Source organism: Lissotriton helveticus, chromosome 4_1, assembly GCF_964261635.1.
Source record: "Lissotriton helveticus chromosome 4_1, aLisHel1.1, whole genome shotgun sequence".
Lineage (NCBI taxonomy): Eukaryota > Metazoa > Chordata > Amphibia > Caudata > Salamandridae > Lissotriton > Lissotriton helveticus.
Window position 1 is genome coordinate 1,118,670,814 of NC_136063.1, and position 16,538 is coordinate 1,118,687,351.

Below are 16,538 nucleotides of genomic sequence, written 5' to 3' on the forward strand. Positions count from 1 at the left end.
GTCTTTCAAAGAAAGACAGCACGCAATTGGCCAAAGGCTGGTGCGTGTCCCGCCTTCTCTTTCCCCTGGCCTAGGGATCTCAGGAGCGAGCAGCAGCGCAGCCGGGGGCCAGCTGCATACCTCCCATTCCTTTCAAGGCCGGGCGGCCACGCTTGTTACTGGTATTTTACAAAGCTGCGGTTTTACGAGTGCCACGAAGCATGTGGCCGTGCCGCCATCTAGTGTGCTAGCTGCCATGTGCCTGCATGCTGAACAACTAGCTTCTCAGAGGTGTACCACCGAGAGACATAAGAGTAACACCTTTCATCGTTCCCAAGAACCTATGGTGAGTTAGCTGTACATAAAATATAAGTTAATACAGTACAGCTGTCCGCTGCAGACGCAGCTTCGCAAATACCTCTATGCGTTCAATGGAAATACCACACGTGCTTGCATTTTCCAAGGCTGCACAATCAGTCCGTGCCAGGATTAGCTCAAAGTATTCTTCAGCTGCTATCGCTATCAACGACAAAATATTTCAGGACTTTGTGGAAGTCTTATCACAGGCCAGCAGACAGCAGCTCGCTCAGACACGTCCCCCTGGGATCCGTGCGCCGGTTTGTGTAAATGACCGCGCGCAGGTGTCAACCGAGAGTCTTCAGAACGAGCCACCATTGTTCGCTGTCTGTCCAGCAACGTCTATATACACTGCCGACCCACTCAGCCCCCTCCGGGCCTAGAGCGCACCTGCCCGCGGCACTCACCTACACTGGCGTCAGCCCAAGACATGTGGGTCTCCCGTGCCACAGAGAAATCTGAGAGTTCTCTGAGCTCCCATAGGCCAGTGAGGCTAAGCAGTGTTCAAGAAGACTATGTGATAGTAAAAACGTGCTCACCTTTCACGTGTCCACTGCGATTCAGAAAAGCATGCACCCCCAAACGACATGACACATTCCTTCTTGTTGCAAAGTCCAAGGCAACCTCCACTCATTGGACAAAGCAGCGGAACCTTTCTAATTTGTTCTCATCATCGACCCATTAAGTGAGCCATGCGGTAGTTAACACACACAAAGAATATAACCATTGATGTCCCGATGAATCTGCCCACTGCTGGCTTGAGCACATTCAGTGGAGTCCTTTTCACCCCCGCATTCCTAAGGCTTCTGTCCAAACTCCTGGAGAAAACAAGACTGGAATTCCACTGTGCCACCACCCACCTTCAATTGATGTGGGTTCCCCAAAATGTCTGAAGTAGTGGAAGTGACATCACAAATACTTTGAAACCATCCCCCTTGACATCAGAGGAAGTTGTCAAATGGCATTTAACCCACTGCCACCCCCACACACACAGCTGTCTGTTTCTCATCTGTCTTTCTTATTATCTATCTCATCTGCAGTTTCTCTTTTTCACCTCTTTCATCTGTTTCTCACTTATTACGTCTTTGCCTTTCTCACACCTCTGTCTCAGTGTTATCTCTATGTCTTCCACGTCTCCTCCTCCCCACCTCTTCCTCAGCTGTTTTCACTGTGTCCCGCACCTCTCACAAGCTTAGTGCCAGGGATCGCTGTAGGCACACAAGCTGAGCTGGAGACCACTAAATGACGTCCACCACTCTCCTGCAGATCCAGACATGAAGCTTCAATCGATGGCTGGTTCCTCACAATGAGGATAAATGTGAACAATCTCTCCTGAAACACACTCAGCCTCTTCCAATGAGGAGCACGAGCACGCAGTAGCACACACTGTTACAAGCACTCGCTCAGACACACCTGGAGTTCTCCAGAGTCCAGGCCCACTAAGTTACTGTTCCGTAGGAGAAAGCTGCCTACATAACGCATATACGCCAGCATACATCATGATCAATTCAAACGAGCATTGGCATAGCCAATAGGTCTCGCCTTTGGAACCTTATAAGTATTTAGTTATACAGTACAATATCCTTGGTGCAGCAACATAATCTGTTGCATGTCTAAACACTTATAAGGTCCCAAAGGCGAGACCTATTGGCTATGCCACTGCTTGTTTGTTTCTTATGAACTACACTGTTCTTTGCAGTTGTGCTAATTAAAACTGCTAAACAAAAGCTATGCCTTGTGCACAGAGCCAAACAACACAAGCAATGGCAACGTGAAAAGACCCTGGTTTAATGTGTTAACTCACATGATATGCTTTGTAATTGTGTGATAGCTTTTTAAAACCAGACCTGTTGGCTTTAACAAAGCTTTTTATTATATGAAACCGGTTAAGGATAAACAAAGCTAGGTAGCATTATAAGTAAGGCTCCCAGTTTTCCGTTTTTACTGATTTTTACAGATAAATACAGACAGAAAACAATTTCTGTATTTATTTTTAAATACAAAAAAATACGGAAAATAGTTCTTCTTTTGGTGATTTTTGCTACTGTCAATCATGAGTGCCAGATCAGTAGGTGTACAGATTGAGAGGTAGGGGAGACAAAAAAAGACAATAGATTTCCAAATTAGGCTTAATTAAGTGCAGATCTACAGTTATTTTTGCTGGTCTACAATGAAAGTGGTTTCAGATAACGCTATTGCACTGTATAATACTGAAACCTTTTGGACATTCAAATGCGAGTACACATTTATCAGTTAAATATATGTTCAAAAATACCCATTGCAGGGTGGCGTGTCTTGGTAAGCCAACATGGCGGACGCGGCTTGAATAAGCTCCCCTCGTCCACCTAATTAATCCTTCCTAAATCCTGCTGTAATTTACCTTGGCCTCATGTAGCACCCCCCTAGACCTGGGGAGTGTCCCCCGGGCTCCCAAATGTCCTTATATTAAAGGTTTCATCAATGCTTTTCAAAAAGTAAACGTCAAATGGTTGCTTTGACAAATTGTTCGTTTTTTAATTCATCTTGTTCTATTCACAAGGATATGTTCAACTTTCACATAGTTATTTCTTCAAATTCCAAAAAAATGCACTCTAATAATCCCAATGCATTTCGGCATAGACTGAATGCCTTCTTCTGGGGATATGTGTTCTGTCAACAAAAAAAGAAACATATTCGGTATACATGATAGTGTGTTTAGATGTTTAACTAGCATTTAACTGCAAGGATATTAACTGCAGGTAAGTTTCTATGGGGTAAAAGTGCTAAAAAGATGCTTCGGGAGTGAAAAAATGTTAGCCGTGTGGACGTTAACAAGGGCCGCACCGGTGAATACTGGTGTGGCGTGAGCTATAATATACTGAAGTAATGTGTGTAATTTACCTTGGTGCAGGCCTTTACGACGATCGTAGGACCGCTAACCCACTCTGGCTGCCTGGTGCGGTGCTGGGTACTGACAGCCGGCGATAGGCGGCATGAGAGTGCTCGAGCTGCCTGGGACGCGACATAGTCTGGACCTGACGCTGCTGGTCTGCTGCCCAATCCCCGACAGGGCATAGCCGGGACCTGTATGGGGGCAAGGTCCGGATCCTAAGGTGAAAGGCACGGTGCCTGCAGGGGGAGCAAAGCGGGTGCCGCCAGTGGTGCTTGCTCCCTGCGCCTTACGGGGGTCTGCTGCAGGGTGGTTGTCTCAGCCTCTGGCCGCGAGCCTGGTCATGGGGGACCCCATCAGCCCAGTCTGGTTTTCCCTCTGGGGTCGTGGGGCTCGCCTTGGCTTGGGCTCCGACTGGTGGGGGGGGGGGTAGCCCTCGGCCTCTGAGGGACGGGGGCGGGTGATGCGATGCACCAGGCTCGCGGGGCCTTCTTTGCAGCCCTCCATAGTTGGGCTCTCCCTTGGGCGTGATACACCAGACCCTGGGCGTAGAGGTGCGCCTGTCCCGGTAGAGGGGCCTGCTTGGCTATCTGCTGTGGGCTGCAGAGGCGACTGGGCTAGGCCTGGTGCGGCTTGTGGCCTGGCAGTGGTTGGTTTTAGTGAGGACGGGCTTGTGGCGCTCTCCCTGGTGAGCCCCCCAGAGTGGTGATTTGGAACCACCACGACCCCGTGTGTCGCATAATACCATGGCCCGTGACCCACCCCCCCCCCCTAAATAATTGGAGAGACCAATTGGCGGCACAATCATGGGAAAAGATAAGCCTGGCTCCGCAGGCTCGAAACAAAGCACCTTGGACCAATATGCTGCGGCAGCAGGCGGGGGATCCATGCCTGGCCCCTTACTGGACAACGCAGCTCTCTTACCGGCCATTACAGAAGCGAGAGATACGCTAGATGGCAAGATTGGTGCAGTAGGTACCAAAGTCTCCTTTCTGCGACAAGATCTGAGATGGGCTGTGGACCGTATCACCGAAGCTGAGACACGGATCTCCTCCGTGGAGGATAATGTGACAACTTTACAGCAGCGTGTCAACAAATTAACTGTGATCTCGCAGGAGCTAGCATCCCGGGTTGAAGACTCAGAAGGCCGTGCTAGGCATAACACCCTCCACTTCGTTGGCTTTCTGGAGGGTTGTGAGGGTAACTCCATGAATCCCTTCTTTACCTCATGGCTCAAAGATTTACTACCGCCCGATATGATCTCCACGTGCTTTGTAGTTCAGAGGACCCTCTGGGCACTGACGAGAAAGCCACCCCGAGGGAAATCCACAGCTGATCATCGCCAAGCTACCTAATTATGCAGACAGTGATGCTGTGCTACAGTTCGCTGGGTCGCATAAAGATAAACTCGTCTTTGACTCCAGGCCTATAATGATCTTTCCAGATTACACCCGCCTAGTGCAACAGCAAAGACAGTCCTTTACAGCAGCAAAACGGTGATACTGAGATATTAATATTTCATACATGCTGCTTTATCTTACCAGGTTAGGTGCTGTGTATAACTCTAAGACCTATTTGTTTTACTCGCCTGAAGCGGTTTTTGCCTGGACAGATGAGGGCCCAGCTGAAACCTCGCTCCCCACCGCCATTAGAGTCTGACTCCTCCAGGGGCTTGCAACGAAACAGACCACGCAGGACAAAATAAAACCAGCGACACCCCTCCGGATCTGAACAGCACTCCTCCAGTCTTGACCGAGCATCCTGTTTACTTCATGGGCTGAGCTGTATCAATTTGATTATTACTAAATGTCTATAGTTGGAAACTGCTCCGGCCATCCTGCATCAAGTAGAGGTGTACATTGTGCAGTGTAGCTGACCTGACCCTGACCTGTGTACCCCAATGTTAATGTTCTACTGGAATGTTGGGATCCATTGGAGGGGGGCCCTGGGCTCTCAAGTTGGTGTCCTGGTGTGCTCCTCACCGCGACAGATGCTCCTAGTTCTTGGCAGTATCGGTGGATGGTGGGTTATGGAGGAGGGGGTTTGGGTTTGGAGTTATGTTATGTTTAGTACTTTTACACGCGCAGACACACATCCCATTTTTCACTAGGCTTGTCTTTACTGTTAGACTTATAACTGACATATGGCCAATCAAGCGGCTGCCTCCCCTCTGGGTGATTTGACAGTGGTCATGTGGAATGTCCGAGGGCTGCTTAACAAAGTCAAAAGAGGTGCTATCCTTCGACAAGCCAAACGATATAGAGCAGACATTCTTCTCCTACAGGAGACCCATCTACTGGGCAAAAAGGCTCCCTGCCTGGCCAGGTTTGGATATCAGCTAGTATATCATGCGGGTTTCACAAGGGGTTCCCTGGGAATGGCTATCCTTATTCACTGTCGTGTCCCCTTTATTCCTATTAAACACTGGGTAGATCCCGGGGGTCAATTTGTTCTTCTGTCGCGCTCACTTTATGGTGAACCATTACATTTTGGCAGCATTTACGCACCTCTCTGGGGACCACTTTTGTAGATAGCATCACTCGTTTGCGGAGCGAACTCCCAGAGGGACTGTCTCTCCTGGGAGGAGATTGGAATGATATTATGTCATCACTTGATAGAAGGCGAGGATCCGGGGTAGGCCCTTCCTCCGCTGCCTCCAAGCTATCGCTACTTGCTGGTACGCTGGGATGGTCCGACATATGGCGAGAATATCACCCCGCCGAGATAGGCTGCACATACTTGTCCACAGTCCATGGATCCATGTCTCATTTAGATTATATGTTTACACCACGAATTATATCCACAGGTTTAACCAGGTCTCCCATCTTCCCAGAGGGTTGTCTGATCATTCCCCGGTCACAGTGACACTTCTCCTGCACTTTCAATAGTCCCCCTTTAGGTGGCGAATGTCCCCATAGTATCTTCAAGATCCTGACTATCAGGACTGTCTGAGCATGGCAATTCAAGAGTATTTAACCCTAAATGTCGACTCAGCTACATCTAAAGAAACCCTTTGGGAAGCCATGAAACCCACGATCCGAGGGGTAGACTTTAGTTACCGGGCTAACGACAAACGTAAGCGCTCCGCCCAGCGGGTAGTGCTGGAGGCCCAGTACACATCCTTAGAGACACGATACACACACAATCCCAGTCCACCCCTTCAGCAAAATGTATCCCTCAAGCAGCAACAGTTACAACAACACCTTATAGAAGAGGCAAAAGAAATTTGGTTAGCGTCTCAACACCGAATATACCAGTGGGAGGATAAATCAAGTAAAATGTTGCACAGACTATGCCAAACTGCGTGAGCCCCAGCCACAGTTCCAATCATCTTCGGTAGCTATGTTGTCTTGCGTACATCTCCCGTATAAGTGGTCACAGAATTGGTGCACTATTTCTCTATCCTATACACTCAGAGGGAAAAGCTCTCTCAGGATCTCATAGCAGAGTTCCTTCGGGATATTCCCCCCAAAGATTAACAGATCTGATGAGAGACCCAATAGACACCCCCATCACAGTGGACAACTTAACTACGGTATCGGCCGCTATGCAACCGGGGCGGGCCCCTAGCCCCAATGAGTTTCCCATATGTCCAATCTGGGCCCTCACCTGTTGGACACAATACACAATGCCCTCGAAAAGAAACTACTAGCTTGAGACTGGCAGCAGGCCGAGATTTACCTCTTTGTAAAAACCCGGCCGACCACCGGAAGACCCGTCCTCATACCGCCCTATCTCCCTAAGGAACTTTGAATCCAAACTACTGGAAATAGTCCTTGCCGATCGCATTCAGACCTGCATTCAAGATTTGATCCATCTAGATCAATCCGGCTTTATGCCACACAGAGCCACTCGTCATAACATTCGCCGAGTCCATAATGCCATGGCATTGGCCCCAGAGCTGGGTCGCCCTGCGGTCATACTCCTCGCCGATATTAACAAGGCTTTTGACTCCCTGAGCTGGGAGTACCTCTTCCAGCTTTTGGATGCGATCAGTTTTGGCCCGTGCTTTTTAGCTTCTGTGCGCCTACTATATACCGAACCTATGGCCTCAGTGAGTATTGCTATTCATCGTTCCCCCTTCTTTCCCATTAGCCGCAGCACACGGCAGTGCTGCCCCTTGTCTCCACTCTTATTTGCTTTGCCGGTGGAACCCTTGGCGGTATGAGTTCGACGGGATCCAGTGTTTCCAGGCTTTGACTGGCCGAGGTCACAACCTGATCATATTGCATTATATGCAGACGATGTATTATTCTTCATGACTGATCCATGGTTCTCGGGCCCGCGCATCCTACAGAACCTCCGAGTCTTCGGCCAGACCACCGGTTTCCAGACCAACCCATCCCAATCAGTCCTGTTTCCAGTATGCGGTCAGCAGGGTAGAAATACATGGACAGCTCAGTTAAAACATGTAACAGAGGGTTTTCAATACCTGGGTGTATACATATCTCCCTGTCCAAAGACCGCATGGGCGCGTAGTATTAATCTACTTCTTGCCGGCCTCCGAGTCATTCTTACCTCTCACTGTATGGGCGATCGGCGATTTTCAAAATGTTCTCTCTTCCCAGATTGTTATATTGGCTTCAAAACTTTCCATATCATATACTGTGATCATGGTTTGCGCAAATAAACGGCATACATAATAAATTCTTATGGGGCAGGGGAGCGATTAGGGTGGCACCACAGACCCATGTGCAATCTACCCGTTCTGCTGCGGTATTGCTGCGGCAGACGTGTACTCGTACTATGTGCCTTCTCATCGTTTGGTAATTAATGAATGGTGGTACAATGCTCCTACTGACCCGGCGTTTGCTCTAGAACACACAGCGATGGAGGGGACCCGCCCTCCTCAGGTTACTGTACAGTGCGCAGTATCTTGACTCTCTACCCCATGCCAGCAGTACAACGATTCAGCAGTGGCAGTATACGGTCCGGCGGATGGGGTGGCAGGGGCATTTGATTCAGACAACACCCCTGTGACAAGGTACATACTTACGCCAGGTGGCAAGATTAGGATTTTCCACACCACCCTAGACTGTTCCTGCTTCATAGCACTGTTGACATAGGGGGGAACGGATACAAACACACATTCGCCAAGCGTGATATTGCTCAGTTATGGAAGGGAACTTCCCCACCAGCAATAGGGAAACGGTGAAAGGAACTAGACAAATGCATGGGTGCGGAGATAGCAGTCTTCCAGGCACGGGGTTGCACTCAGAAGCACAGGAAAATCTGGTCTAGATGGACTACATACCGGGGCATAGACCTTCCCCCTCTTCCTTCGCAAACCCCTTGACAAATAGTTTTCACCGGATGTTATGGGCCATAATGTTCTGTATACTGTTTTCTCTATTCAGACATACCTTCATATATAAATATTCCTGTCAAGGTGGGTGGGGTGGTAAAGTCTGCGCAAAGTTTTGGTTTTCATTGTTGTTATATATTCAAACTGTACTCAATGATGTATCCATGTTTGGTACTTTGTCATTATCCTATCTCAAAATGGTTTATGTCGGGCAACCCCCCAAGTGGTACTATAAAAACTCAATAAAATATGTTTTTAAAAAGAAAAAATAGCCATTGCAGCTTCATTTATACAGGAAACACAAAATAAAAATGGATAAATGCAGAAAATATGAGCAAAAATTGAATATGAATAAATCCAGACGGAAATGTTGAAAAAATAAATACCATAAAACCGGGAGCCTTAGTTATAAGATGTGGCCATGCACTGCTCACAGTTACTCCTTTGACATCATATAGGAATCACCATCGAAATGCTGGCTGTCCATGCTTAGATGTTATATGCTACACACAGCATAACCAGTCAATTGAGCTTTCTCACCTCTGTACCCTCACTTTTAAAACTGAGCCTTAACAGCCATAGGGTGTCATAAACACCATACAAATAACATATGGCTTAGCTTAACTTAGTTTCTATTATCCCTTTTTATTAGTATCCGGTTACTTCATATATCTTGAGCCCCATATCTTGCTCCTATTTATTGAGTCTATATGTTTTGTGGACTCTCTGAAGTGTAACAGAAAAGAGACTGTAGCTCAAAAGGGACAGAATGTGTTAAGCGTCACTTTGGATGCAAATGTAGATGGTTGTTCGGTCTGTCAGGAAGACAAGAAGAGTAATGATGGCTAGAACAGTTTACCAAGCTAGTATTTTGGTGTGGGCGAGCTGTTGAAGTGTTCCTCAACGTTACAATCAGCATGATGGCATTTGTTGCACAAGGAGAGGTTCAGTACTTCTAAATATAATGTGGATTGTGTCCTCTTCCCATTTTGGAAAAACACTTTGGCAAGGAGGATAATATCCGTATTTAAGAACCACTTTGGGCGGGTGATAGGAGAGGGACTGCTTGGTATTTGCCAAGTATTCACAAATATTTATTGCTAATAATGTAACGTTGCCTTTGCCATAGTTTTTTTTTATTTGAGTATTACATCATGTGATAATGCTTCTGTCTTATTAGTCATGGGATAAAAGCCTTTTGGGTGTTTGACTCATGTACGTTCTATTTTACAGGTCATCAGAACAAGAATCACCAAAGTAAGTTTTGTTTGTCTTAATAAAAATTACCCAGCATGGTTGATAATATTCATTTCAGTGATCTTAAAACTGTTTTGATTAAGTCAGTACGTTAGATTTCAGTGTGGAAAACATAATAAAAAACATGCTCTGTAGAGTGTATGTATTATGGCAATATGTTCCTCAGGATGTGTTTGTATATACACCAGAAGGTAGGTTTGAAATCCAAATAGTTGAACAACAGACAATAAAATGAAAACAATTCAAGACCACTGAATGGGACACTGCATTCAGCAAATAGGATGCCAATGCACTGCATTTACAACCAGTTTCCATAGATACAATGTGTAACATAGTGCTTGAAACAATGTCAACATTTTAAGAACATTGCTCTTGCCACGGTCAAACACATGGTAATAAATTGCAGAGTGGTTTCAGGCAGGGCCAGTCCTACAGTTCCATTAAAGGGCTCCGGTAAAAGGGTGCTAGATTACAGAAAATGTCTTAACAAATTACCTAATAACTCCTTTTGATAAGGTTAGAGGAGTGGGTCTCGGACAATGATATTTTAGCTCAATCCCAGTATGGTTTTAGAAAAGGTCTTGGTACTCTAGAGCAGAGTATCAACGTGGAACTTTTAATTGGGAAGTATACAAAAGCTAAACAGGGGCGGTTGTTTTTATGTTTTGTAGATCTAAGCAGTGCCTTTGATTTGGTGAATCATGGGGTACTATGGCCTGTTTTAATTAACCTTGGTGCCCCCAAAGCCATCATATATTTTTTAGCTAGGCTGTATGAGAACCTGTCAACTAAAGTGAGGTATGGTCAGCGGGGTGATTATACACCTAATGTTAGGGTCAAACGTGGCATCTGCCAAGGTTGTGTCCCGGCACCTTTGCTTTTTACTTTATTTATTAACGATGTAGATGCAGCCCTTAAAACTATTCAAGCAGATTGTCCGTTGATCGATGGTAAGGCGGTACCAGTTCTGCTTTATGCGGACAATGCCGTCTTGCTATCAAGAACCCCACTGGGCCTGCAGAAGCTCATCAATGGGTTTGCAGCCTTTATCAACAAGAGGCTGTTGTTGATAAATAAGTCCAAAACTTTTACCATGGTGTGTGGACCCAAAATTAAAATATTTAAAACCTTGTACCGTCGAGGGTAACAAGATAGAGAATGTGAAATCTTTTTGTTACCTAGGTATCTTTTTTTCCTCTGTTGGGGGCTGGAATGATGAGAAGGTAAACGTTAAGGCTAAACTCAAAAGGAGTATAAATAGTGTTTTTAAATTTGCTTCTAATTTAGGAGACCGGCGGATTAGGGACATGATTGCTATTTACAAGGCCAGATGCACCTCGGTTGTATTATATGGGGCGGGTATATGGGGCCTCCAGGCATGTGCTAATCTACAAACTGAAGAGAATTTATTCTTAAAGAAGCTTTTGTGCCTTCCAGCTTCGGCCCCAATGGAATTTGTATATAGCGAAGTAGGGCTGAATTATTTGTGTGACCTAATAGCCCTGCGACCACTACAGCTTTGGAGACAAATCTGGTCAAAAGATTAAACTTTTTTTACTAAAGCAATTATAAATGATTGTTTGAAACTGGAGTATGGTTCTAAGATACCATGGCTTAGATACTTAACCAGATCATATGATGACTTTTTTTACATATAATGTCTGGGTAATTTTAATGACTCTCAATTAATGTCTAAACAGGATTTGAAAAGTACCTATCTTTCGCGAGTGATAAAAAATAGGAAAGCGATAGTCATGAAACAGTCTACGTATCAGTTTTATCACATGTATACAGATACGATAGGCTTCTCAGCGTATCTTTCTTTTGTTACTAGACCTTCACATCTTTTTGTTTTGATTAGATGAAGGATTGGTTTAGTGCATCACCTGATTGCATTTCCAACTTTGAAACGGCATCCGTCCCTACCCTGCCCATGTGATGGGATTTCCAAGCAGAGCACTATGCACTTTCTACTTTTATGCGACCTGAATTATGTTTCTCAAACCACTTTTTAAGAAACACGGGGTTAGAACTATTAAAGCTGCTATGTTGCTATTACTAACCAGGGAAGACCTGAGGATTCGCTTTTTTGGTGCTACTTTCATCCTTAGCTCAATTAAGGCCGGAAAAAGCATGATGATTCCATGAATCTTTTTTCCCACATAGAATGTTAGTGACGGATATGATGACCTATGCACCATGCACTTTAAATTGTATACTCTCGAGTTTTTAAATATTCGTGCCACTGTTAAATTTCTGGCATGTCAGACTGGGATTGAGCATGTTTTACGTGTTTTTATCTTTTTCTTAAACTAGTCTTGTTGATGATTTTGTACCCAATAGCCGCCAATTGTTCAACTCGCTATCCTAAAGTGATGTCTTTCGCCATACTTATTGATTTTTAAATGGATGTATGTTTTTAAGAGTTATAGTAAATTTGTTATGTATATCTTGTGCTTTTATGGTTGTATGTCACAATCGAATAAAGCTTATTTGATTTGATTTTTGATTTGAACTAGTGTGGGGCAGTACCAAAATTCAAAATGTTATATTGTCCATGGCTGTTTAAGACATTAAATCATCTCTGTGCCTAGAGTCCATCCTGTAACTTTGGCTCTTCAGGCTGTACATGAAGTCCTTTGAGATATCAATATCACACTTGAGTCTCCTGGCAGTGGAAAATGGGACATCAAAGTGTTCTCAAGTAACGATGTCAGGGGGCTAAAGAGTGAATGGCGGGCTATTGGGATGTCCATTTGCTGTAGTCCAGTCCATTGAAGACCTAAAAAGTATTCTTAGTATCAATTGGAAATAAGGTTGATGATTGGCAGTGATGACTATAAAAAAATGAACTAGCAGTATATTTAAACCATAAGTGAAATGCCCCACATGTATAGTACATTCAAACCTACTCTAACTAACCTCATTTAATCAATGTGAAATCCTTCACCCTCCAACTTCCGCTGTAAAGAGCATAAAGTAGTAAAACCTACTAACCTATAGCAGTGAATCTTTTTTAGCATACTTTAAGGCCTATAGCTTGTTCTGGATTGCACACTGCAATAATCTACCACAAGTCACGCAAAGAAAACTTTAATTCACCCATGATTTGTAATGAATATGCCATGCTAAATACTCTCAAAGTTTCATCATGTCAACCAAGTGCTCAGAAACTGCTGTGCCTTCCAGTCTAACTGCAAAAACATCAGTTGATGGACAGAATGCAGAACAATGTCATACATTCACCCCAGTACAGAGATCTGGGCCTAAATCCACTGTTATTTTGCTCACCAGGCCATTTCAGTTTGGACACAGCCATATGCAAATCAGTCTTGACCCTGTGCCTCATGGGAACAGTCCAGCCTGAACTGCCAAGCCAGGTCCTCCCTGGACTGGAAACAGGCATCCTAGAACCAGTTTTGGGGTTTCACCCCTTATCAGCCAGGGTAGCTTGATTCCAGTGGCATGGAGAGCACGGGACCCATGTCTGGGCATACCCGTCCCACTCGGGGTGACAAATGCAAAAACAACAGTTGATGGACAGAATGCAGAACAATGTCACCCCAGTACAGAGATCTGGGCCTTAATCCACCATTATTTTGCTCACCATACCATTCCAGTTTGAACCCGGCCATATGCAAATCAGTCTTGACCCTGTGCCTCATGGGAACAGTCCAACCTGAACTGCCAAGCCAGGTCATCCCAGGACTGGAAACAAGCATCCTAGGACTGGTTTCAAGGTTTCACCCCTCTTCAGCCAGGATAGCTTAATCCCAGTGGCATGGAGAGCACAGGACACATGTCTGGGTATACCCATCCCACTCGGGGTGACAAATGCAAAAACAACAAAGGGGCAAGACTGATTTGCATATGGCCAGGTCTAAACTGGGGTGGCATGGTGAGCAAAAGAATGATGGATTTAACCCAGATCTCTTGACTGGGGGGTGAATGTTTTGATTTGTTCTGCATTCCGTCCAACAATTGTGTGTCTTTTGCTTTCTCGCCCTAAGTGCGCCGGGTATGCCCAGATGTGGGTCCGAGTTCACTGTACTACTGGATTCAAGATATCCTGGCTGAAGAGGGGTGAAACCCTGAAACCGGTCATAGGATGCTTGTTTCCGGTCCAGGGAGGACCTGGCTTGGCAGTTCGGGCTGGGCTGTTCCCATGAGGCACAGGGTCATGACTGATTTGCATATGGCCAGGTCTAAACTTTAACGAAGTTAAATAGGGAGATAGGGCGATAAGACGAGCAGTTGGTGGGGTCCTTACCAGGTTTTAATAACAAGGAGATGGCTGCCTCTCTCATGGAGGGGAGGAGTGCGCCTGTCTCCAATGTCTCCGCATAAACCTCCAGAAGCTGTGGTGCTAGGCTTTCCTTGTATGCGTTATGAAAAACTCCAGATAGTCCATCAAGCCCTGGAGTTTTAGAGCCGGTCAGGACATCTATAGCAAGCGTAATTTCCTCAACAGTGAAAGGGTCGGCCAGAAAGTCTGCTTGCCCCTTAGTGAGCAAAACCATTGCAACCTCTTTTAAATATTCTAGGTGTTGGGAAAAATCTGGGGAAAGAGTGGTGGAATAAAGGGACCGGTAATATGCGACTAATTCCGCCAGGATGTCAATGTCGTTCATAGCCAATGTGCCGTCCGTGCGTTTCACTGCTGCTATATGACCAGAGCCTCTGGGGGTGCGTACCAAGCGTGCCAGCGTTTTTCCAGGGTGTTCTCCCTCTCTGTACCGGCGTGCCGCCTGAAATTTGCCAAGCAACAATGCCTCTCTGTCTGCATGCTCATTAAACTCCAAAATGAGGGCACTGTGTTTATCCTGAGTTTGCGGCTCGTGTGGGGCAGCATCTAATAGAGTAATGTTAGCTTAAACCCTAGCAAGATTCCCGCGAATAGACCGCAGAACCCTGGCCTGTTTAGATATAATTCCCCGAATATATGCCTTGAAAGCAAGCTTTCTTGCTTCTTGAGCCCTTTAGGCTTGATTTACTGTCCCAAGCAAGTTCGTCTTTTCTGTTGTTACTGGACCCTGACAATTGTTCTCTGGGGTACCTGACCTTCTTGCTATTACTTTCACCCTATGCATTTGGCTGTCCTGAGGTTGTGGGGCTGTCTGTGGCTGTATGTGTGGGCTGCTAGGAATTCTCTTTTAGAGTACACTCCAGATGACATCTATTGCTTGGCTCACCTTGGTTGTTCACAGTTGGCTGCTTTCCTGCTTGCCATAGGTTGTTTTTGTCATTATTTAGTTCTGATTCATTTTCTGGACTTCTTTTTGTTTCTATGTTCGGTTCATCCCGGCCCCTAAGGGCTCAAGAAAAAGGATGTGAACTGACATTATTAACCGGATTATAAGCAGAAAACACATCTCAATGGAAATGGCTAAAATACTGCATCAATTCCGCCATCACATGGCCAGCACTCAACAGCCACCATCATTACTGACTACACTAGAACGTCCGAGTCAGACTACACAACCAGAGTCCCCTCCACACACTCATGCTTACGCAGTCACTCCCAGGGTCCGTCAAGAAGCATGAACCGGCAGCGCCCCCAAACGCATAAAGCTACCTATAAAGCATCCAATCTCAACTGAGCCACGCTCCTGGAGAGCCCCATTTCGCCAGCACCCCCCCTATAAATGCATGGAATTACAGGATCACTCCAATTGTTAGACGCCGGCAGAGGCAATTCTAGTCCACCTAGGCCTGATTACCCCAAGTTCCAATTCCCAGTTACCCACACTCACCTGTAGTTTAAAGGCCTGGGTGCTTGTTTCTTTCAAAAGAATAGCTCCTTACCGGAAAGGCATTGAGGTCCACTATTATGCTGCATGGTCACTACAGAAGATCTAATAGGGAAATGTACTGTACACTTGCATTGCACAAGTTACTTACCTTCGATAACGATATATCTGTAAGAAACATTAGTCAGTTATAGATTCCTTACCTTAGAATTACCCCCAGGCGTCAGACTGGATCCGGAAAGTTTTTTAGTCAGCAGTACCTCTGCGCGTTGGAAGGTGGCGTGGGTCGGCTCCGCGTCCGTCATCGGCATCGTGGTCACCAGAATGACGTCGCGGCAGCAACTTAAACGCCGCACTCGCGCGATGGCGTCAGTTCTGTACACGACTAATTTTTCTTACAGCTATATCGTTACCGAAGGTAAGTAACTTGTGCATCTAAAAGAAACACGTTAGTTATAGATTCCTTACCTTAGAATAGATACCCCAGCAATACCAACCCCGGTGGTGGGTCTGCGAACCAAGATCACACCAGAAAGTCTGGGAGAACAGAACGGCCAAAGAAGCCGTCTCTCCGGACTTGGCTGTCCAGACAGTAGTGTTTCGTAAACGTGTGCAGTAAATGCCCACGTGGCTACCTGACAGATGTCATTTAGAGGCACTCCCCTTCCTAAGGCAGTAGTGGCTGCCGTCGCCCTGGCGGAATGGGCGTGTAGCCCGATTGGAGGCTCCTTTTAGCCAGAGAGTAACCTTCACGTTCGAGGCATGTGGGCTGCTGAATTCATATCTGTGCATAGATCGCCGCCTAGTGTTGGGTCTGGAGGATTGCACTTTGTTGTCTTGGAAGAGTCTTCGAAGTATCACGAGATAGGTGACTCCTCCCTTGAACTACAGTGCGCATGGGCATCTTCTCCATTCTCAGATTGTTTTTTTCAGCCTTTGGGTTCGGATGCAAACTCCTATACTCCAACTCGGAATCGAAAACAAAACTTTTCTAAAGGCCAAAAGGCCTTCGACTTCGGCG

General features: G+C 45.9%; 1 protein-coding gene across 6 annotated transcripts in view; it reads left to right on the forward strand.

The window, feature by feature from the left end:
• The window catches only part of PTPN3 (protein tyrosine phosphatase non-receptor type 3), a 1,880,479-nt gene that overhangs the window by 1,166,841 nt on the left and 697,100 nt on the right, over positions 1-16,538 (forward strand). For all 6 annotated transcript variants that reach the window (XM_078687727.1, XM_078687724.1, XM_078687726.1 and 3 more), the window contains one exon: positions 9,744-9,767. In XM_078687727.1, the coding sequence (XP_078543853.1) occupies positions 9,744-9,767 (24 nt within the window). The remainder of the gene's footprint in view (positions 1-9,743; positions 9,768-16,538) is intronic.